At 35.4% G+C, this 22,545-nt stretch overlaps 1 protein-coding gene across 2 annotated transcripts in view; it reads left to right on the plus strand.

Moving 5' to 3' along the window:
* Positions 1-22,545, plus strand: part of RB1CC1 (RB1 inducible coiled-coil 1) — a 69,287-nt gene that overhangs the window by 42,368 nt on the left and 4,374 nt on the right. For both annotated transcript variants that reach the window (XM_018080272.2, XM_018080269.2), the window contains exons 15-21: positions 4,307-6,222; positions 10,057-10,216; positions 12,366-12,474; positions 12,596-12,836; positions 14,410-14,461; positions 15,525-15,572; positions 20,821-20,879. In XM_018080272.2, coding sequence (XP_017935761.1) covers positions 4,307-6,222; positions 10,057-10,216; positions 12,366-12,474; positions 12,596-12,836; positions 14,410-14,461; positions 15,525-15,572; positions 20,821-20,879 — 2,585 coding nt within the window. The remainder of the gene's footprint in view (positions 1-4,306; positions 6,223-10,056; positions 10,217-12,365; positions 12,475-12,595; positions 12,837-14,409; positions 14,462-15,524; positions 15,573-20,820; positions 20,880-22,545) is intronic.

Consider the following 22,545-nt stretch of genomic DNA (forward strand, 5'->3'; position numbering starts at 1 on the left):
TGAAAGACTTCCAATAAATCTCCTGTTCATTTATGTAAAATATGAAATCTGGTCTGCTCTTTGTTCTATAACATAGAAAAGGTGTGTCACCTAAGTAATTTTTTAGCTATTTTCTCTCTTTATGAAGATTGTTTTTCAAATGAACAACCATTAAGAACAAAAATATTAGGACCTTAACGCTGTTCGCCACTGAAATGCCTGGAAGTGGTGTAAATTCTGTGATATCTTGAAGTTTTCTGAACACGCCCTTTCAACAGACCTTTGTCTGAAATACAGAAGTTCACTCTCAACATGGTCTATCCTGAAATTTATCTTGTACAAAACCAAGATAATAACAGGCGTTCTAGTAAATTAATTTTTCACTAAGGCTTGCAATGTCAGAAGAGTGAGAAATTTAAGATTTAATTCGAAATATACATAGTAACAGTAGAAAAATAAACAGGAAATGTGCCTGACTTCTTGAAGTCTTTGTGGTTTGCCCTTCTTGGTTCAGACTTGCCTATCTTGAGAAATTTTTGTCAGTATCTGGCTGCACAAAAAAAGATGTCTGTCAAATCAGGAGAATATTCTTCGCACTCTTCTCTTTTGCTGTACTTTGACCACTTTGGATTCCTGGCTGACGCAGAAATGTCAAGTGTTTAGACAGATTTGGATAATTGTCTCTTTCCTTAGAGTAAATTGCACTGCACAGTTAGAACTGGACCATTCATGATGTCATCTTGAAAATGCCCATTTCTGTGTGTAATTTCAGTGATTCATTTTAACTCTTTTTGGAATTGAAGCAAATAGATTTGTCAGAGACTTTTTTTATTCTCAAAGACAGTGCTCTTGTTACTACGTAATGAAAGTCTTTCTCTGGCATTGCTTTTCCCACAGATAATCCAGAAGTGTTTTTTAAATTATGCTACTTTTGCCTATTTTTTTTAATAGAATTACTGAAATAATTTTTAAAATATTCCTTTTTTATCCCTAGTATTGATAGGAATTTAGAGTAAGTAATTAGAAGGATGAATAAACATTTAATGATTGTCCCGAAGATGCCTACAACTTCATGCAACCACACATTCTGTTGGTGAATTGATATATTGTCCCAATTTGGTGCAGAGCTGGCAACAAACTGTGTTGAGTGTTGCCCATACAGCAAATTATTACTCTTGCACTTTCCCAAGGAGACACATTTGACCCCATCCTCCCTTTCCATGCTAGTGGCACCAGAAGCCTGGTTCTTTAAATTGGACTGGGATAGTTCTCCTGAATTGTTGGTAGTGCAGAAATCTTTCCAGGTCAAATGGGAGCTCATCCTACTGCATCAGCCACAGCAACTGGTCTTTTAGTAGTTGCTTTAGGCAGGAGAGAAAAGTTGTGACTGCAGACAAGTGAGTGAAGAGCAAGTCAGAGGAGATCCACTACCTTACTAGGGATGTTAAGAGTGTTTCTTTCTAAGTGTCCCCATACCTCTTACTGTTTCAGCTTCCAGGTTCATAGAACGTGATGATGTGCTTCTCTATCTGATTTCTTATTTTAGTATTGCATCAGGGTAGTTAAAGAATATGGTTGTGGATATTTGTTTAATTTGTTACTACTTTGAAATCTGTTTTTCTCTTTAATGGTTTCTGCTCATTCTTTGTAATTTAATAGTCTCACATCAAAGATGTGTCTGTGCCCTCTTGTTTCCATAATACAGGAAAGTTTAAGCAGATCAGCGATTGGGTTAAAAGGTGTCCAGGAGAAAGTTAAGGTGCTGGTAGGAGTTGGGTAAGATGATTAAGGTGTCTGCTCCATGGTTAGTAAGTGATTAACATATGCAATCCTTTGCTGTTAAAAGTTTCTCTTGTAAGAGCAGCTCACTTTTCAAATCAGATTATGAATCTACCATTTCTTCTAGTTGAGTTCTAAATGCAAACACTGTTTGTAATCTCTCTAAGAGTTGCCCCATTCTCTGAGTATTGTTTATTGTAGTAACATAACTAGAACAAGGCATGTAATCCAACAATACCTGGGAACTGTGAAATTAATTCTGCTTTTCTGTCTCTGCTTTCTATCTTTTTCTTGTTCACTCTTGACTCTACTTCGTCACCACAGAAATTAGTGTATGACACATGCATACATTGCTGCCTGTAGATTGTAAAACAGACTAGAAGGCAGGCACAGGCTTCTTAGAGAGGAAGCAATAGTAAAAAAGCTCTTCATATAGTTTCAGCTACTGAAAATGTGAGGTTTAACTCTTTACTAGGCATTAATCTGGTACTCTCACTAGACACTCAGCTCACAGCAGCCACTGCTGAGGTGTGTAATACATTACAACCCCAGGTTACGAGGAAACCAAGTTCATTAGAGTGTTGCTTCACAGAGTGACAATTATTTTTTTGTTTTTCTTCATGCTATATTCTTATTCTTTACCTTTTAGTATGATTCTGCAGGATTGCTAAAAGTAGATACTATCTTTCCTTTGCATGTGGCTTTCTGTTGGGCTTTCCCATATTCAAAGTCTTTGAAGTGCTTTTTTTTAGTATGTGCTTATTGACATCTGTTATGCTAGCTTTTCTTACTGATAGAGCTCTGGTTTATCATTGGTAAATGTTTGTCACTTAAAGCGTGCTTTGAATACAGGCGTGTATCAACCTGGATCCTTCAACATTTATTTTTCTGTTTTCTAAGATAAACAGCAAGCTGAAATTAAACACAAGGGAAATACTTCAAAAATACTTAAACCTGGCCTAATAGTAACACTAAAAAGGAGAATTTTCCTTTAAGTTTTCATCTCGTGTCCTCTTCATTTTTGATAAATAAAGACAATATTTTATATGCTATGACAAGTTTTTTTTTATAGTGAGTTTTCATTACTGAATTTCAAAATCATTGTGTGATTTACTTTCATAAAGATGCAAAGGCTAATGGAGTGAGGCTTAAATGCTGAATAGATGAGCTTTGGAGCTGGAAATAGATTATTCTTAAATCAGAGTTGAGAATTGTTAATCACACTACATCTCCATTAAGAGAACATTTACACAGTACAGAGGAGGATTGGGTACCTTTTTAGATAACAACCATTTGTAAAAGATTGAGAAAACAAAAATTGGGTTTTTATACACTGGCAGTTCAATGTCTTGTCACTTCTGAGGTTTTATGGAGTTCTGTTGCTGACCATTTGTTGCCAAGCTCCCCTAACTGTTGCCAGTCAAGTTGCTGAATTTAGTGGATGGCAAAAGTTTATTCAATAAAAACTAATGTGAAAAGATTCATCTTCAAACATGCAATTTAGAGCAGCGTATGCACTGAAACTTGAGATCTTGCTCTATAAATTAATATAGTATTGAACCAGAACTGATGATAATGAGGTCTAAAATGTTACCTAATCACAACTAATTGAAAAAAATTGATTTGAAGGAGAGTTTTTAGCCTTTTAAGAATCAAAGCACTAGAATTGATCAGAATTACTTGGGGACAGTCCCATGAAGGTGGAGAAGCTGTAACTAATCATTTTTTGGTTTACAAGGTGGTGTTACTCATGAATTATTATGCGTGTTTATTCTAACCGTTAGCTTTTCAGCTGAATATTGAAAGATCTGGTGCTACAGAATCAGATTTGGTGGTATCCAGGGTCTAGAGGCAAAATGACAAAAATTGGCATCTATGGGAGTGCATGAAGGGGGAAAAAAATCCACTCTGGCTGTGATGTCTTGCATTCTGAAAGGTCAGAATGTTGCTTTTAATTAGAATGTGCTCTTCATTATGTACTAGTTCTACTCTCTCACATGCAGAACAATTCATACATGTTTTTAATGTTAGTAGACAGCATTTTTGTTTATAGTGAAGCTTTTTGTAAGCCTTAGTTGGATATGTTAATAATGACTGGGTTACAATGCTTTTTTTAATAACAGGATTGGCAATAACAAAATAAAAATATTTTAGTAACAAAATTATTAGGAAAACTGAGTTCAATAGGCTGTTAGAAAACAAAGCCTATTTCTGACTGATTACTTCATTTTATTGTCATCTAAAATTATGTTTCAGTCCTTTCCACAGTTGGATGTGATCTATGCAAGACTTTTGGCTAGATGAACGTTTAATATTTACGTGTTTACAAATTAGGCTTTTTTGAAACTTAATAAAAAAATCTTTCTGAATTTCTGCAGTTTTTTACTTAAGTTTTAGTAGTACATGTTTTGGACTCTTAAAAATAACAAGGCTTAATTTTTTGTTTTTAAAGTTCTTGTTTTGCTTGGTAATTTTTAATCAATTTTTAATATTAACAGTTTTGCTTATCACTTTGTTGAGTGTTGAATTCGTCTTTTATAATTTGTAGGCCTCCAATAGCCAAGCTTCGCCACAATCTGCTACCACACCAAGGATGGAAAGTACAACAGGAACCGCAATTGCTACCTCTTCAAGAACTCCTCCATCACTCAGTCTTCAGGGTCCCCTGTGTCCTTCTGTGTGTCCCCCAGCTCCATTAGAAGAATTGTCTCCAGACAGCATTGATGCTCATACGTTTGATTTTGAAACTATTGCCCATCCGCACTTGGAGCAAGCTCTTAAGCAAGGATCGTTAGACTTGGATTCATTAGCAGAAAGTCCAGAATCTGACTTTATGTCAGCAGTAAATGAATTTGTAATAGAGGAAAATCCGGTATCTCCTAATGTAATAAGTGACCCACAAAGTCCAGAAATGATGGTGGAATCTCTTTATTCTTCAGTTATCAATGCAATAGACAGTAGACGTATGCAAGATACAAGTTCTTGTGTAAAGGATGTTTCAGTAGAAAATGCTTCTCTCAGTGTTTGTGTGGAGAAGTGTAGGGTTATTGCCCAAGACTCCAAGGTACATTTAAGAGGCATAAAAGAAGATCTTTGCCACTTTAGAACGCTTGTACAAAGAGAACAGTGTGACTTTTCTAATTCTTTAAAATGCACTTCCTTAGAAATAGTAAATACAATTGAGAAGGTAAAACTTTCACTTGAAAAAACACTAAATGATAAGCATCAAAATGAATTACAGTCTTTGAAAAGTGAATATGAAACTAAAATTAATAAATTATTGGAGGATGGTGAAGAAAATAAAAAGAAGATTAAAAAATTAAAAGGTGACTTATTAGGCCTTGAGGAAGTTCTTCAGAATAAGAATGATGAATTTGCAATGGTAAAAAATGAAAAAGAAGCTGTAGTTTGCCTCCAGAATGAAAAAGACCAGAAATTACTTGAATTAGAATGCCAAATGGAGACACAAAATTCTGAAATTAAGGAACTGAGGCAGTCACGTGAAATAGTACTCGAAGACTTGAAAAAGCTTCATGTTGAAAACAATGAAAAACTACAACTCCTGAGGGCAGAACTCGAGAGTTTAGAGCAAAGCCATTTAAAAGAACTGGAAAGCAACCTACAAGCCAGGCATTTACAGGAATTTGAGAAGGTGCTAGCTGAGCACAAGGACTGTTTGGATAAATTAAAAAAAGAGAACCAGCATAGACTTGAACAAATGCAGGAATCTCATGAATTAGTTATGCAGGAGAAACAGCAACAAGTAGAAGAGTTACAACTCAAGGTTTCAGATCTGTCTGATTTGAGGTGCAAATTAGAAGTTGAACTTGCCCTGAAAGAGGCAGAAACTGATGAAATGAAGCTTCTTTTGGAAGAAAGCAGAAACCAGCAACAAGAGACTTTAAGATCTCAGATCGATAAGGAAACAGAAAGCTTAAAAAAGGAGATAGATAAATTAAACAATAAACTACAAATTAGCAGTGATGAATATCAAGTGGGCTTATCAGAACTAAGGACTCTGATGACAATTGAGAAAGATCAGTGCATTTCTGAGCTAGTAGATAGATATGAAGAAGAATCAAATTTGCTTAGAACTGAATTAAATAAAGTAATACTTCTTCATAAAAAAACTGCTGAGGCAGAAAAAAGACTTTCAGAGCAAATAACAGAACTACAGAGTAAGTTAGAGTTGGAAATGAGTGCCCTAGAAAAGGAAAAAACAGAAAAATTGTCTCTCTGTGAGCAGCAGGAAAAATATGAAGCAATTATCCATAAACTAAAAGAAGAGAAAGAACTGTTAGTATCTAACCAAGAACAAGACAGGCAGTTGCTCATTCAGAAGCTCACTTGTGAAAAAGAAGATGCAGTACAAACTGCTTGTAAAGAGTTTGAATTACAGAGGGAAGCTGCTGAAAAAGGGCTTTTGGAAAAAATACAACAACTTGAGATGCAAGTAAATCAGAGGTACTGTAATAATTAAGTTACTGTGTTTTCCTAGTATTTTAAAGTAATCAATATGGTATATTCATGATGCACTATGCAGTAAGTGAAATTTCTATGTAATAGTGTTTATCTGGGTTGCTTTCTATATTCACATTTCAAGTTACTTCCATTTTATAGGTAATGGTGTTCACATGTCTGTAGTTAATCTCAAAGATTATAAAATATTTTATACAATATTATTTCCAGACAGCAATGAAGGTTTTTTATTTTGGTCTTGTAACGCTACATTGAAGAAGTGTTTCTACAGTAGCAGGTTACTTGAAATTCCGATTTTTGTCTTCTCAGCTCTCCTTTCCCATCCTTTGCCCTGCTGCTTTCCTATCCTTTGCACTGTAGCAGCATGCAGTGGTTTAGGTTTTAGGTTAGGCTGGTGAATTTCTTTTGCTGGCTGACTATACACCAGGTTGGTGATAATGGTGTCATGGAAAATTGTATTGGAATTTATATAAGATTGGCTGAGAACTGTCTCATGACCACCTGGACTTCCATTGACTTTTGCTACTCCATTTATGTATTTCAGGGTCTTCAGTTTGAGCTTCATAATGAAGCACAAATGTGCAACATAATCTTTAAGAACATCCTAATGTCATTGCTTTTCTTTGTTAATTTCTGCAGAGATTTTTCATTTTTAAAATACCTTTTTCCCTTGCAAAGCATGCGTATAATTATTCTTTCTGACTTATTTTATCTTATCTACTTATTGGCTTGTAATGCCTCTCAGCAGACTAGATTATGTTGTTATGGAATGGAAATAGTAGAATTTTTCAATGTGACTAATGCTTAGCAGTTGTATTTTATTTTGAAATGCTAGAATTTGTCATTTATGTTTTTGTAGTGTAAATGAATGCAGCAGATAGATCTTATTTATAAAGTACCTAAATAGAGAATTTTTTCGTAGGTATTAGGATATACCAAGTATGTGAAATGGGAAAAGATCAATAAAATGGACAGAATGGGCATAAAAGCCAGAATAATACTGCAAGACATGAGTACAGACTCAAGTTAGCTTTTAACTTTCAAATATCAGTGGAATGTTAAAAAAATAAAGCAGAGAGGAAGTTATGCAGAGGGTCCAACATGCACACAATTCACTTACACCCATTGCAAGGGAAATGGGAGTATCTACTTCACTTGAGTTATCTGCTACCTCAGGATTTTCATATGCAAACATATCCATCATTAAATGATGTTGTGTTAGTGTCTGTTTTATGTCAATGTATGAAAAAATGCATCAAGGTAATATCACATTCTTTGAATTAAGATTAGAATATAATGAAACTTAAGAACAGCCCTTCTTTTACTTGTTGGAAATATTCTCTCAATGAAATATGATGAAATGAGAAGAAGAATGATAAATAATTTTATCTTCTTTTCCTCTTCTGTGTATTAATGCACTGTACAAATTTGAAAAACTTGACTCAACAGGAAAAAGATGTAGCTGTGTCATCAGACTTTTTAAATCCACCTACACTTAAATTTGAACTTCTGAGCACAGCTGTGTATCTTCTTCTCCAAACTGGATAAAACAGATAATAACTTATTTCAAGGAAATATTATCTACTTCAATCTGAAGAAGTGCTGTTAGTTTGTTATAACTTCTGTCAAGTAATTTGATTTTTAGTGTGACACTGAAATATTTATTGCCTCTTAGAGCTCCTTTTTATGCCTTTATTCTGCTGTTAGTTTTTTTCTCTAGGAATCAAGACATTCTATGTTTTATCTCCAGAGATCATGTTTATTGAGTGAATCTGTGTTAATGTTTCCAAGTCACTGTTTAGTTGTTTGATTTTTGAGTTCCTAAGAGCCCTAGCTATGTCAGTAATTCAAGTTGACTTGTTATCCTCAGTCATTGTTAAGCAGTTAACTTGTAATGGTAGAAACCAACTTCTTTTTGGCACATGCCTATATGTTTGCGAGATAAACATTCTTTTCTGCAAGAGTAATGTTAGATTATCCATTCAGAAGGCACAGACAGAGAGATGGATTGTTAAGTTTGACTGGAGTATGCACTGGTGTCAGGACTTTAGTTTTTGAACTCTCATGTAAACTAAAAAAAATATTTTGAGGCGACAAGGAAATGTTTGTGAACGTGCGTTACCAATGTATGAAAATTAACGTGGTTTGGTGTGTCTGAAAATCAAGTGGTTTTGATTAGGAAAGATAATAAAACTGCAAGGCATTTGTAACTCTCCTATTTACCTTATGTAGTACTGGCCAACTGAAAATGACAATTTCTCTAATGACTTTTGTTTTTAAGCAGTTTGCTGATCAGTTAAAAGATTTATAATATTACAAAGGATATTAAAGATAAAATAGGAATCCTGACTGCTTTGAAAAAGGAATTACTTTTTTGGTATTTTCCAGCCTTGGTATTGTCTATCCACTTCTGTCACTTCTGCAGTAGTGAAGCTTCTTCAGAGAACACATGCTCTTTCTCCCTTAGCTAGGCTTCGTTTAGAAATAAATTGGAATTTATTCAGGCACAAAAATGTTTTTTCTGTGGGTCAAAAAAAGAGTTACTTGGGTTTTTCATGACTTACTTTGTTCTCTGCTTATTTTACTTCTGATTTCTGGAATATCAAAGGTTGTTTTGCCACTCTAAGAACTTCAGTTGGCTTTCAGAGCTCTTTTATTTACAGCTTCTTAAGGGCTTTTTGAGTGCTTAGCTGCTGCATAATAGTTTGTATCTTCAGTATATGCCCATGTAACAGAACAGTGGCAGCATTGTTAAATATGTCCTCTTTCATCTTAGAGTAGTACAGTGTTTACTTGCAAAGAAACCCCAATGTGAAGATATGTGCTTTTGGTATCTTGAAAACAATAAAAAAGTTAGGCATTGTCACTAATGCTGTAGTTGTCAAGACCTTTGCAGATTAAATCTGTAAACCTAAAGCCTGATACAGTGATGAGCTGTAAAAACTAGTAATGTGGGAGCATTCTTTGAAGAACAAGAATGTCTTTTACCTGGCTGTCATTTGTAGTCAGTAGTCCAGGCAGCCTATTTGAGAGGCAAATGATTCCTGCTTTGGTTTAGTGCAGCTAAAAGATTTGGGTTTAAATATGATTCTGGTGTAGAAGAATAATAGAAATTTGAAATAATACAAGTTTTCATAAATGTTACCCGACAAAGGGATTTCTCTATTCTGAAATTCTTCAGTGGTGGTTCTTGATAACTCAAGCCAAAACAGAGAAGAGCATAGTTAATGTTTTTGCCTCAGTGATGGAAAATACTTGGCCTATGTAACATTTTCTGTTTCAGAAACCATTTACGATCATTATCCTTCCTGCCTCCATAACTGTTGATGCTTTTGTCCCTTTATGATTACTGCTGTCCTCCAGATTTTGCAGTCCAGAGTTTTGAGTTTTGTCTCTGGATTCCTAAGCATCAGATTTACTGCTTATTTGTTTTAATTTATGTGAGAGTTCTGAAGGTGTTGTATTTTGATATACTAAGAATCTTCATGAAGTTGATTGTTTTTTGTTCTTTTTACCACTTTCCACACCTTCTGTTATGTTTACAAAAATGTAAACGAAAGCCTTCCCCCTCAACAAAACTTCAGTTAGCCAGTGTAGTACACTAAACAAACAGAATGCCCAAGAGTAAGAACTGGTGAGATGCTCATGACTAAAAGGTAAAATTGAATAGTAGTAACATAATTGTAATACGGTATTTATTAAATATTTCAGAAATAATGTCTCACAATGAACTTCTGACTTTTTGTGTGTTTGCTTATTTCATGTACTCTGGGACTCAGTATATGCTGCAAATTTAAAGCCCAAACATTTTCTTTTAAGTCCTCCTGCTGAATCATCTGCTGAATCAACTTTAGTTGCTGAACTTCAAGAGAAGTTTCAGGAAGAAAAAATGAAGTTCTTGGAGCAACTTGAAGAACAAGAGAAAAGAAAGAATGAAGAAATGCAGAACATCAGAACATCACTCACTGCAGAACAGCAGGTAAAGTTAATTCTTTTTTTTCATTACTTTTGCTCCCATGACAGTTATGTGTTCTTTTGCTGTTTTGAAGTTGGAGTAGGGTTTTCTCTTCAGCTATGTAACACTTCCACATTCTGGAAGTGTTCCACATTTGCACCAGGATATGATGTGTTAATGGAATCCAACACTTATAGATTTTAAAACAAACAAACAAACAAACAAAAAAACCAAAAACATCCCCCCCAAAAAAAAACCAAAACCAAACAAAAACCCCAAACAATCCACAAACCCCAAAATAAAAAAAATTGACAAAGAAACTGGGCTATCCAGATTCAATTTTTGTGGCTTCCTTTACTTGAAATTTTTATTCATTCATCTCTTTAACTGCAGAAAGATACCAGTTGCTACAAAATTTTGGACAACACTATATGTTTGAAATACTAATTGATTTGGAATGTTGCTTACTGGCTTTTAAACCTTGTTTGCGTGGACAGGTGGTGTTTTAGGTTTAAAGCTAACACTGTATTTTACATAATGAACTTAGAAACTCTACGTACTCCACACCTTGATACAAAATCATACTGCACTAGATTAATATTTTATATCTGTATCCTCACATCTTCCTTTTCAAACGTCCTGAGTTCTTAAATTAAATCTCTGTTAGCAACAGCTATTATCTACAGCTTTGTTGCGTTTAAACACCAAGAGAGGATTTTCTGTTTTAAGTACCTCTACGTACTCTAGCTATGGTGGGATCAAATGAGGACAAAGAGACAGGGTAGTGATCAGCCAGCTTGGTGAATGCTATGAATCACTTGGTGCATAGAACACAAAATTGCAGACATCTATAAAGAAGGAATATTATTGAAATTCTTGGACTGCAAGCATTAATACTGAGGTGAGCCTTACATAGTAAATCTAACAGGAATTTTTTCCTACATGGGTAACTATTAGATTTATTTCTCATCACAATATTCCTTACTATTCCATTTTACTCATTGTCTAATAGTATTCTTCATTTTTGCAGCAGAACATGGAAGGGAAGGTTCTGAGGCATTCACAGCAAATTCTGGGGAAAGCTGAAACTTTTTATTAACAAGCAAACCACCCCAACAAAACCAAGCAAACAAATACCTTAAACCCAGAAAAGTGGTGTATCAGTCAGTGCTAACAGTTAACCACAGTGGCTCTGCTGATTATTGAATATTTTGAGTATTTAACCCCACCTTTGTCTTTTTTGTCATTATTTGCTTCCTCTGTGAAATTTTCTTAAAGGTGTTATTTATGTTTGTAGTCTGATAGTTTTGTTATGCAGACATATGCCAAAGGCTGCTGTGCACTATGTAAAGTGTGTAGCCTGCCAAGTATTTTCCATTTTAAGACTGAGAGTTGGTATGGATAGGTAAAGACAATCTTAAAATTCACTGAAAAAGTGAAATTAATTTAAAATATCAGTTTGATAGGTGGTGTTGGTCGTTTTTGTCTCTCTTCAGCAGCGCTGTAAGAGTAAAAGGGGTGAGGGTGTAATGATCAGTAGAAAGATTGAATAAACAGAAAGAGTTGTTGGATTGAGACTGACGGCTATACTGGCCTCGTTTTATATGTTCAGTTATTCAACCAGGATTCCTGTATCTCTTTTGCATTAATTAATTGTTCCCTGAGCAATTAATGCATGACTTGAAATGTATTGTTTAGATTACAGTATATTAATATTTTTCTTTGTTATTGTATGTGACATATCCTGATTCATTTCAGCTTTGTCTTAATAATTTTAATCTTTAAAGTAACTGTTTTACATACAAAACGTACAGCTATTTTACATTAACTGAAATATAAAGTATTATAATTAAAGAAGAAAACAACAACTTGCAAATTATTTTTTGTAATGATTTCTTTGTTGTACTATTTGCGTGTACTGGGCCTGGGGGAATGAGAGAGTTAAAAATAAAATAAATTTTAAAAAACTGTTACGGAGAAACATCAAAATATTGCAGGCATTGTATCTCTTCACCAAAGCAATAAGTAAACAAGTTTTGATTCCTTTTTTAATTATAATTTAGAAAACTGAAATGCATGCTGTCGTTTGTACTTTTTTGTTCCAGTGATGTATTTTGCATTATATTTATACAGTACATTTCTTATTTCAGTAATAATTCCTTTCTGTTTTCAGACCAACTTTAACACTGTTCTGGCAAGAGAGAAAATGAAAAAAGAAAATATAATTAATGATCTTAGTGACAAATTAAAAGTGCTTACACAACAGCAAGAGAAAGATAAGGGTAAGCAAAGTTCTTCGGAAGTATTTGTCTTCTCTAATAGGACTATTGTATTCGCTGCATGTTGGTTTTGATCCTTAGTGCTTGCTGTTATTAAAAGCATTTCTGTTTATTTGTGTCATAGATTTGATTGAAACACTTTCTGAAGACCGAGCTCGCTTGCTTGAAGAGAAGAAGAAGCTTGAAGAAGAAGTTAATAAACTGAGAAGTAGTAATTTTTCTCCATCAACCTACTCGGCAGCAGCATCAGAAGCTTGTGGAGCCTGTGCAGCTGATGTTCCCACTGACACAGACCGATTGGTTTCTGACTTTGGGGCTGAAGGGAGAATGGACTCCACAATGGAAACCAGTATGATGGCTGTGCAGTAAGTATGGGGCATTGTAGTAGAAATATACAAAGCACTCACCTGTTCTAGAAGTGTACGCTGTTGGCTGTTGCGGAGTACAAATGAGCACGTTTAACACTCTTTCCACCTTTCCTCCTAAAATTATTCTTTTAAGTGTACATGAACATACAATTGTGGTGTCACAATCATCAGAAATGTGTGAGTTTGATGACTTATAAGTATACAACTTAAAGCCGAAACTTGGCCTCACAGTCATGAGATGAAAAAATAGATTTAAGTATACCAAGTGTAAGTTAAACAGAAGAACTGTGATAGTGAATGAGTTGGGTGGCTACATGAACAGTGTCTCACTTTCATGCCTCTAGCTTTCTGAACAATCCCAGACTTCTTCTCCATACCTTTTACAGAAGCAATGAACCTGACTGGGAAAGACACAAGGTTTTTGCCAGAGGAACAAAAGCAGAGTTGTCAGATACACTTCCATTCACTTAATCAATGTCCATCACAACATATGCTGCCCTATCCCAGAATTGCATACCCAGAGAACTAAACAGCTTTGTGGAAGTGAGGAAAACAGTTGTTGCTTACCAGACTAAGCTTGCACTGATAATAAAATAAGGAAGTACCCTGTCATTAGAAGGAGAGATGTTTCTTACAGTAATCATTCCAGTCTTGAACTCTCAAAACAGATTTACAAAAAAGAATAATTGTAAAGGTAAGCTTGTGAACAAAAAAATTATGACTCAGTGTATTAAAAGTCAGGTAATATACTGAAATTAATACAGATATATGTTGACTACTTCCTATTACATGAGAACTAAACAGCCTTTTAGCTGAAATGAGGTAATGATTAGCATGGCTTAATTATAATTTGCTACAAGTTCTACTTGGCAGTTTGCTTGACTTATTTCATCCCAAAACTTCTATTTTCTTTTACCAAGCAAATCAGTTTGGACTATAAAATGCATTGCTTCTTCCCTGTTAAACTGCTTTTAAAATACCTTTTAATTGTTTTAGGAATTGCTCTCTATATTCTTAAGAAATTTCTTATTGCGATGTGAGTATTGTCTTATCGTGACCCAGTGTTCAGTTTATGAGACAGATAAATGGCAACAATTAGCAAGTTCACATTAGTGTCTCTAGGAAAGGGTCCCAGGGCACTCTAAACTACTTCCCAATAGCCTTTAAACTACAGACTAGGAAAATATGACATCACAGAGCTGAACTGCACTATCAGGAGTTAACTGTCAAAGCATTTGGAGCTGTATCTTTCATCCTGGTGGGTTGAAGATATTGTGAAATACCAAGAAATGTCCCTATCTAACTTGATAGACTAATGAATGACTGAAAGTTCACTGGCTTGTTGCAACAAAGAAGCTCCTTGGTTTAAAGAAAAGAAAAAAAATCCCCCAAAACATGCCAGAGACGTCAATGCTGATTCTTAAGGTATCTTTCTGGGCCGTTCCATCTGTGCTAGCAAATATTATAGCACACTTCACTGAGTGAAGATGGTGGGGGTTGTGTGGAAAAGATATTTTTGATCATGAAAAAAAATTTCATTTTTAACCTATCCATTTTCTTTCTCTTCTAGTGAAAATGTCCATATGTCTGAAGAAAAGCAGAGGATAATGTTGTTAGAAAGAGTAAGTAGATTGTTTGGGAAGTGAAGTGTTACAACTAATTACTTATAAATATGTGCATGTGAAGTTGTGCTGTCATCAGTTATATGATCTGATGCAAGACAGTGTCTGCAAGGATTATAAATATAATTTCAGGACATGTTTTTTCATTGTACTCTTTTTGGATCAGTATAATTCACTGAAGTAATTCAAGAGAAGTATTAGTACATTATTCTTGTCCTAGCTTTATTTTGTTCTGTTTATGTAGGCTTCAGTGTGAATGACTCAGATGTAATATTTCTTCTTAGAAGTGACAGGTGACATTGATCCAGAGAATTTCTGCAGTAAAAAAAAAGTTGTGATTACTTTTTCAAAATAAGACATACAAAGCAGCTGGACAGGAATTAGAATTGATTTACTTCTTTCTCATGGAAATGAATAATTTCTCTTAGGCTGTATTCTGGGGAAAAGATAAGATTGACCCCTAGTCGTTACACTACAATATTTCAGATGCTAGGAAATTTTAACTGTCCAGTCATGTCTAACTCCATCTCAGTTGCCATTTTAAAGTTGACTGTAAAAAAACAAAACAACAGTATCTTTAGCTTTCAGCTTTCTAGAATCATTTGGACTAAAATCTCTGACCAGACAGAGAAAAGTAGTGTTTTCTGTTGATGCATTGTGGCACTCTATGATGCAAGTGCCTGGATGTTACTGGCAGAAGTGCTTACCTGATTTATTCTGTCATCTGATTATAAAGGATTTGTCATGGGTAGAAGCTTTAATGTAGTGATATATTACATTTCTTTTGCTGTTCTATCAGTGACTTGTTTTTCTAACTAAAAGGAAAATATGAGTATGAAGGTAAATACAGCTTAGTAGTGGGTTTTGTAGCACTGGATAATTGATAGACTTCAATTTTTTTTTTTTACATGTCTTTATTCAAAATATATTTTGATAATTGTTTTAGAATTGAAAGCTGTAGTATTGTATAAGTAGTCGGGCTCTAGTCATATAAAAACTTTTTTTAAATGTTTGTATTGTATAAAGTGTACTAGTTAGCTCATCAGATGAGATTTTCTTTCAGACTTTGCAGTTGAAAGAAGAGGAAAATAAGAGATTAAATCAAAGATTGGTAAGTATTTGTGCAAGGCATGTTTTAAGTTTTGTGAAAAAATGAAAGCTAAAAAATATTAAGTCTGCTAAAATCTAAAAATGTGTATTTATTAATTTCAAAACTGTTTTCAATGTTAAGGCAAGAGGTAAGTAACCTGATAACCTTTCAAAAGTACCTCATCTTAGCAGTCTTCTCATGGAAAAGATTCACAGGATGGGAATTATCAGGACTGGAGAGAAACAGAGTTTTTCCAGAAAAAAACGTAGAACATTCAGGCTTGGGGTACAGGGCTCAGTTTTTCAGCAACAGTAGATTGACGGCCAGTTTACAAGAATTACATTAAACCTAATTAAGAGCGTTAGTAATAACATAGAGATGGTTTTGGGAAAACTACACTTGTCACTTTTGTAAGGTGTGAAACTCTTAATTCTACCTATTTTCCCACTGGAAATGCAAACAGCCATTGTCTTAAATGCTTAAGTAATAGTCAATGCCGATGGCAGGAAAAAGAATATGGTAACAAAGCACCCTTGATTCCTGGGCTATGAATCCTTCTTTTATTTATCCTTGCTAGCAGGTCTCAACTTTAAGTCTTTAAGAAATTACTGTGTGTGGGAAACAAGATACATGGTTTGGTTGGACTGGCCATGATGATCTCGCCTTCTTTAAGTGGCCGGTGATATGTAGAAGTGTGATAGAAACTGATATCTGTGTAATTGGAAGTTACATTTCATAGCAGAAGTGTTTGATAAGCTTCTCCAGTAGAAGTTAGCATATTCTGTGAAAAATGTCGAGTTTGAAGAGACCCACAAGGATCATTGAGTCCAACTCTTGTCCCTGCACAGGACCATGTGCCCAAGAGTATCATCCAAATGCTTCTTGAAGTCTGTCAGGCTTGGTGCTGTGACCACTTCCCTAGGCAGCCTGTTCTAGCACCCAACCATCTTCTGGATGAATAACCTTTTTCTAATATCCAAAACTTCCCCTGACACTTCAGACCATTCCCTCTGTTTCTGTCACTGGTCACCACAGAGAAGAGATCAGTGCCTGCCCCTCCTCTTCCTCTCACAAGGGGGTTGTAGACTGCAATGAGGTCTCCCCTCAGTCTCCTCTTCTCCAGGCTGAACAGACCAAGTGACCTCAACTGCTCCTCATACAGCTTCCCCTCAAGGCCCTTCACCATCTTCATTGCCCTCCTTTGGACACTCTCTGACAGCTTAATGTCCTTCTTATACTGCGGCACCCAAAACTGCACAGAATATTCAAGGTGAGGCTGCACCAGTGCAAAGCAGAGTGGGGCAATTACTTCCCTCGACTGGCTGGCACTGCTGTTCCTGATGCCCCCCAAGGACATGGTTGGCCCTCCTGACTGCTGGGACACTGCTGACTCATATTCAACTTACCATCAACCAGGAACCCCAGGACCCTTTCCACAGTGCTGCTTTCCAGCATCTCATTCCCCAGTCTGTACATGCATCCAAGGTTGCCCTATCCCAGGTGCAGAATCTGGGACTTCCCTTTTTTGAACTTTGTATGGTTGGTGATTGCCCAGTCCTCTGATTTGTTGAGGTCTTTCTGCAGGGCCTACCTGCCTTTGAAGGAGTCAACAGCTCGTCCCAGTTTTGTGTCATCTGCAAATTTGCTTAGTATCCCTTCCAGTCATTTATGAAGATGTCGAAGAGCCCAGGGCCTAAGATGGAGCCCTGTGGAACCCCACTAGTGACAGGTCACCAGTCTGATGTTACCCCATTCACTGTCACCCTCTGTGCTCGACCTGTGAGCCGTATGCTCACCCACCACCATGATGTGTTTTTCCATGTGTGTGCTGGACAAAATGTCCAGAAGGGTACTGTGAGAGGCAATATTGAGAGCTTTACTGAAATTCAAGATTACATCAACTGGCTTCCCTTGGTCAACTGAGTAGATTACCTTGTCATAAAAAGAAATCAGGCTTGATAAGTAGGATTTTCCTCTCATGAAGCCATGCTGGCTGTCACCAATGACTGTGTTGTCTTTCAGGTGTTTTTCAGTATTCCCAGAATAATCTTTTCCATAACTTTACCAGGCACTGAAGTGAGACTGACAGGCCTGTAGTTTCCAGGGTCCTCCTTCTTGAAAACTGGGACAATGTTCACCAGCTTCTGGGACCACTCCAGAATCCCAAGACTGCTCAAAAATCATTGAGAGAGGTTGTCCGTTGACATCAGTAGCTCTTTGAGGATTCTGGGATGAATGCCATCAGGCCTCATAGATTTGTAGGGATCCAGCTGGAGCAGCAGATTCAGCACAATTTCAGGGTTGACTGAGAGCTGATCATTCTCATAGGGCACTGAGACCCCCTTGGTCTGTCATCTGTGTTGAAGACAGAGGCAAAGAGTGTTAAACACCTCTGCCTTGTCTCTCTCCCTGTTTATGAGTTGCCCCCCCCCATCCTTTAACTGGCCAATTATTATATTTCAATACTGCCTATTGCCATTAAGGTATTTGAAAAAGCTCTTTATTGTCCCCCATATTTCTGTCCAGCTTCAACTCCAGCTGAGCTTTAGCCACACAAATTTTCTCCTTATGGCAACAAGCAGCATCTCTGAATTCTTCTTGTGTCACTTGACCTTGCTTCCACTGGGCATACACCTTCCTTTTTTGCCTTATTTCCAAGAGAAGATCCCTACTCAGCCAAGCTGGCCTTCTGCCTCGCGTGCTTGACTTCCACCATTTGGGAATGGCATGCTCCTGTGCCCTTAGGAGGTGATGTTTGAAAAGTGACCAGCACTGATGGACCTCAGCACCTGAAAAAACATTTTCCTGGGGGACCTTACTTACTAATTCCCTGAGCTGCCTGAAGTCTGCTCTCCTCATGTCCAGAGCTGAGGTTTTCCTGGCACTTTTCCTCCGGTCAACAGAGATTTTAAACTTGATTGCTTTGTGGTCGCTGTGGCCAAGATGGCCACCAATCTCCACTTCACTCACAACATCCACTCTGTTGACAAGCTCAAGGAGAGCATCCTTTCAAGTCAGCTACCTTAGGACCTGTTATATTTGTTCAGGGTGTGAGAAAGTATTGCAAGACACCTAAAAGCATCTTTTTTAAAGAATTTTTTTATTCTAATTGTTAATGAAGTGCACAAAAGTTATTTCAGTGTAGTTTTTTATGATGAAACTCAAAACACACTGGACATATTTTTAAACCTCTGTGGATTTCCTAAATTTTTGATCCCTTTTCATCTCAGAGTAAAATAAAATTGAAGAAAATGCAATGTACAAGACAATAGAAGATTCTTTTTGTTGTTATGGTTAATACCAAGCGATGTAGGAGAAATTGGCAGTTTATTGATCCCTAAAAAATTCAAATTTTATTTTTAACTGGGCATAGGAAATTAATACCTTTTCAGTTCTTTACTTATAATCTGGTTTTTTACAGATAAATTTATTTTTATTTTTGTTCTCATCCTTTTTCCCTCTCTTTCCCAATGCACTTATAAAACTGAAATATACATCAACACTTAAATATCAATGTTTATTTCTATTAAGCTTCTTCAGATATGCAACTTAGAAGGGGATCTGCTAAATAAAGAAAATCTTTGAGGGTCACTATCTTTTGCAGAAGAACTGTGGGTTACCACTGCAAGGAATAAAAAATAAAAAGGACCTTATTTTAGTACTGGGAGTGTTATTACAGGATTTTTTTATTTTATATGAATTACTGAGAAAGGGAACCTTTTTTTCTGTGTAAAGGCCATAAGAACTGTATTCATAAAAACATTCTTTACTAAATTTTAATGGAATTATTCTTAATATTCTCATTTCTTCTGTTTCCCTTAAAATTAGAAATTAAGGAAAAATACAGAAATCAGGCTAGTTTGCATTTTAATTTAACACTTATTCTAGTTTTTAAAATAGCAAGGAAATCTCTGATCTTAGTATCTGAAAAGAACTCTCAGACACTTTTGTGAACAATCAAGGCAAATTTGACAACGTTCATGCTAGCTGCAACTTTTTCAAGAAAGAAAAGTACAACGTGAATAAGACAAATGTAACCTCTAACAAAAAAAAACAACTCTGAAGTTGGATCCTCTAAAGAAATCTGCTGAAAGCATCATCAGAATTTGAGAGCTTTTTGTGTTGTACTGCATTCAATTTGGACTCATTCTTTGAAGAAATGTAGAAACTTAATTGTGAAAAGGCTTCAAGCTCGTGTGAAGACAGGCTGGTGCTGCCTCTGGGGAAGGCAGAGGGCAAGATTGACAATAGGAAATATGGTGTAGGGAGCAATATTTGAGTTACAGCTGAAAAATCATGTGCTAAACTTCAAGTATGAGCAATCTAGATCTGAATAGCTTGTATAAATAATCCAGGAAGTAAGAATGAATGGAAAATCTGCAGGACCTCTAGTCAGAGTTTCTCCGGAGCAATTATAAATTGTCTTTTGTAAGGAAGTTACCCGAGGGTAATGAAACGGATACATTTACGTCAGATCTACTTCTCTAGCTACTTGCCTGCATGTGGACCAGGTATTCCTTTGTAGATAGAAAGTAGTATTACCCACTTTCATTTCTCATTATCATAGTTACTGTAGAAAGTTTGTGTACAGTTATATTTATTTTTAGGTCTAGTTTGTCCTATTGAAGTTAGTCCATGTGCCATTAATTTAAATGAACTTAAATATAGGAGAATTCTTATGTTCAAAACCTCATATAACTGAGCCTTCATTTGGTCTTAGTTGATTTGACTCCAGTTTTATTCCAGGGAGTACTGATCTGTCTTATTACAATAAACTTCAGATTTTGTGACAGTTCTTAGAAAAACTGAGAAAACATATTGAGTTCAACATCTAGAGTTTAATTGTAATAAATATGTTTAACCTTCTGTGTTCTACCATCAGCCTCTTCTAGTACCAGTGGCTTCTGTGTTACATGCACAGCTGTATCATAGATCTTGTGTATGCTCAGAATAAATCTTCACTGGCACTGATCTGGAAAGCCCTTCTTAGTTTTAAATAATGAGGGAGAAGTCAGTTATGCAAGAAATTTCATAATCAAATGTAGGTCTTAAAAAAAAAAAGGCACAATAATGAAACCCTAAAACAAATCACAAACAACCAAACCCACTACAGAACAGGATGACAAAAGTATGCTGTTTTTTGAATGAATATAAAATCTGCAAAACTAGACACTACTTGAAATCAAAAATTATCTTACCATATTCTTACCTGTAATGTACATTTCATCATAGCTTGTCAATACTTTATAGCTTTTCTCTTTTTTTATAGATGTCCCAAAGCATGTCATCAGTATCCTCAAGACATTCTGAAAAAATAGCAATTAGAGAGTAAGTACATGTTAATTTTCTTATCAACAGATGGATATGCTTTCAATAAAATAAGTGTATAGTCAAAGAATATCACAATTCTTCTGTTCTTGCTCTGTGGTGAAAAGATATATAGATCTTCTCCATATTTCAGCCATCAGCTATTGAAGCATCCCAGTTGAGCGTACATCAAATTTTAGAAAACGAATTTGTAAACAAAAAACCAGCCTTTCTGAATTCTGTATGTCAGTGACTTTCTTGAATTCTGTAGCGTTCTTTACACGGGTTATATCAATAATACTTCATGGGATTTCTAGAATCCTCCCTGAGTTTTCCTTTAGATTACTCGTTGTTTATCTGTAACCTTGAAGTCGTGCAAAGAGAAAGTAGAAAGAAATCTGTTCACCTTTGAATATGCATAGTGCTGTATTATATTACGAGAGCAGTTTTAACTTCCTGAAGTCTTCAAAACTCTTGGCTTATCCTGACAGAATGAAATTAAATCAACTCAAACATTTTGTTAGGTATTGTCAATCTGTTAGCAGCTGCATGTAGAATTGTTGCTGGAAAAAGAAATATTCTTGCAAAATATGAAAGCTACAGACAACTTCTCATTATCAGACTTATAAATTACTTGAGTAATATAAGAAATCTTTTTGGTAAGAAAATGAGCACAGATTATTCCATTCACGTTTTCTGAATTGCACCAGTTTGCATTTTTATTGTAACAAGATCAGTGTGTGAAGGATTGGTTTTTCCCTTGAGAATCTGAATATTCTGGTGACTCTCTTGGTAGTCGTTTGGGAGGAAACATGGTGAAAGAAGTTGTCTTTCCAATAGAGATGTCTTTAAGTCAATATAGCCAGTCTTCATAATAAGTCCAGACAGAAAAGCCTGGAATATTGTTTATTTAATCAAAAAGTGAACTTTAAAGAAGATGAGCTAAATTTTCTAGATTTACTCATTTGTCTCTGACTATGTATCTGTAGTCTCCTTTGATGAAGAAGAGTTTTCTGCTTTCTTTGCCGCTTCCTCCTCCATCCCCAGAAGACTAATAATATTTATTCTTAGAGCCCCCCTCATGATCTAATGCCTAATTTGTAGCTATTTTAGAATTCATTTAGTTAATGGCTAAATAATTTACTTGCAACACATTTGCACTGTGGAAAAGAAGTTCTTTGAATTATTTTACTGAAACTTGGCATGAGAACTTGGTGGCTTCTTATGTTACTCTAGTGTCAGGAAGAAGCAGATTTTTAAAACTTTTTATGTAAAGTCACCACAGTGTTTATTTTGCTTTTAATCCTTTGATTAAAAATGGGCACTTCATTCCTTCTTTGTCTCGTGTGCTTAAAATTTTAAGATTGAAAGTACATAAATATTTTGCTGTATTTTTCTATGTTCTAATTAGCTTCAGTTTAAAACATCAAAAGAATGTTTGTAAACACTGCTGTAGCGATGGTTACCTTAATTTTGGGTGAATAGAAATAATGCAAAATTAAATCTTTATTTTTTTTGTTAGGCATTTCTGATTATTTTTCTTAAAGCAAAACTGACAGTTCTTTTGAAAAAAAATAATTTGAGCTGATTGGTGTAGTACATTTCAAAAATGCTTTTCAAAAGATAGCCTGGTTTTGTTGATTTGAAAATGTAAAATGTATATATGTTGGTGTAGCAAATAGAAACA

This window comes from Manacus vitellinus, unplaced genomic scaffold (assembly GCF_001715985.3).
Source record: "Manacus vitellinus isolate BGI_N305 unplaced genomic scaffold, ASM171598v3 scaffold_1_pilon, whole genome shotgun sequence".
Taxonomy (NCBI): Eukaryota; Metazoa; Chordata; class Aves; order Passeriformes; family Pipridae; genus Manacus; species Manacus vitellinus.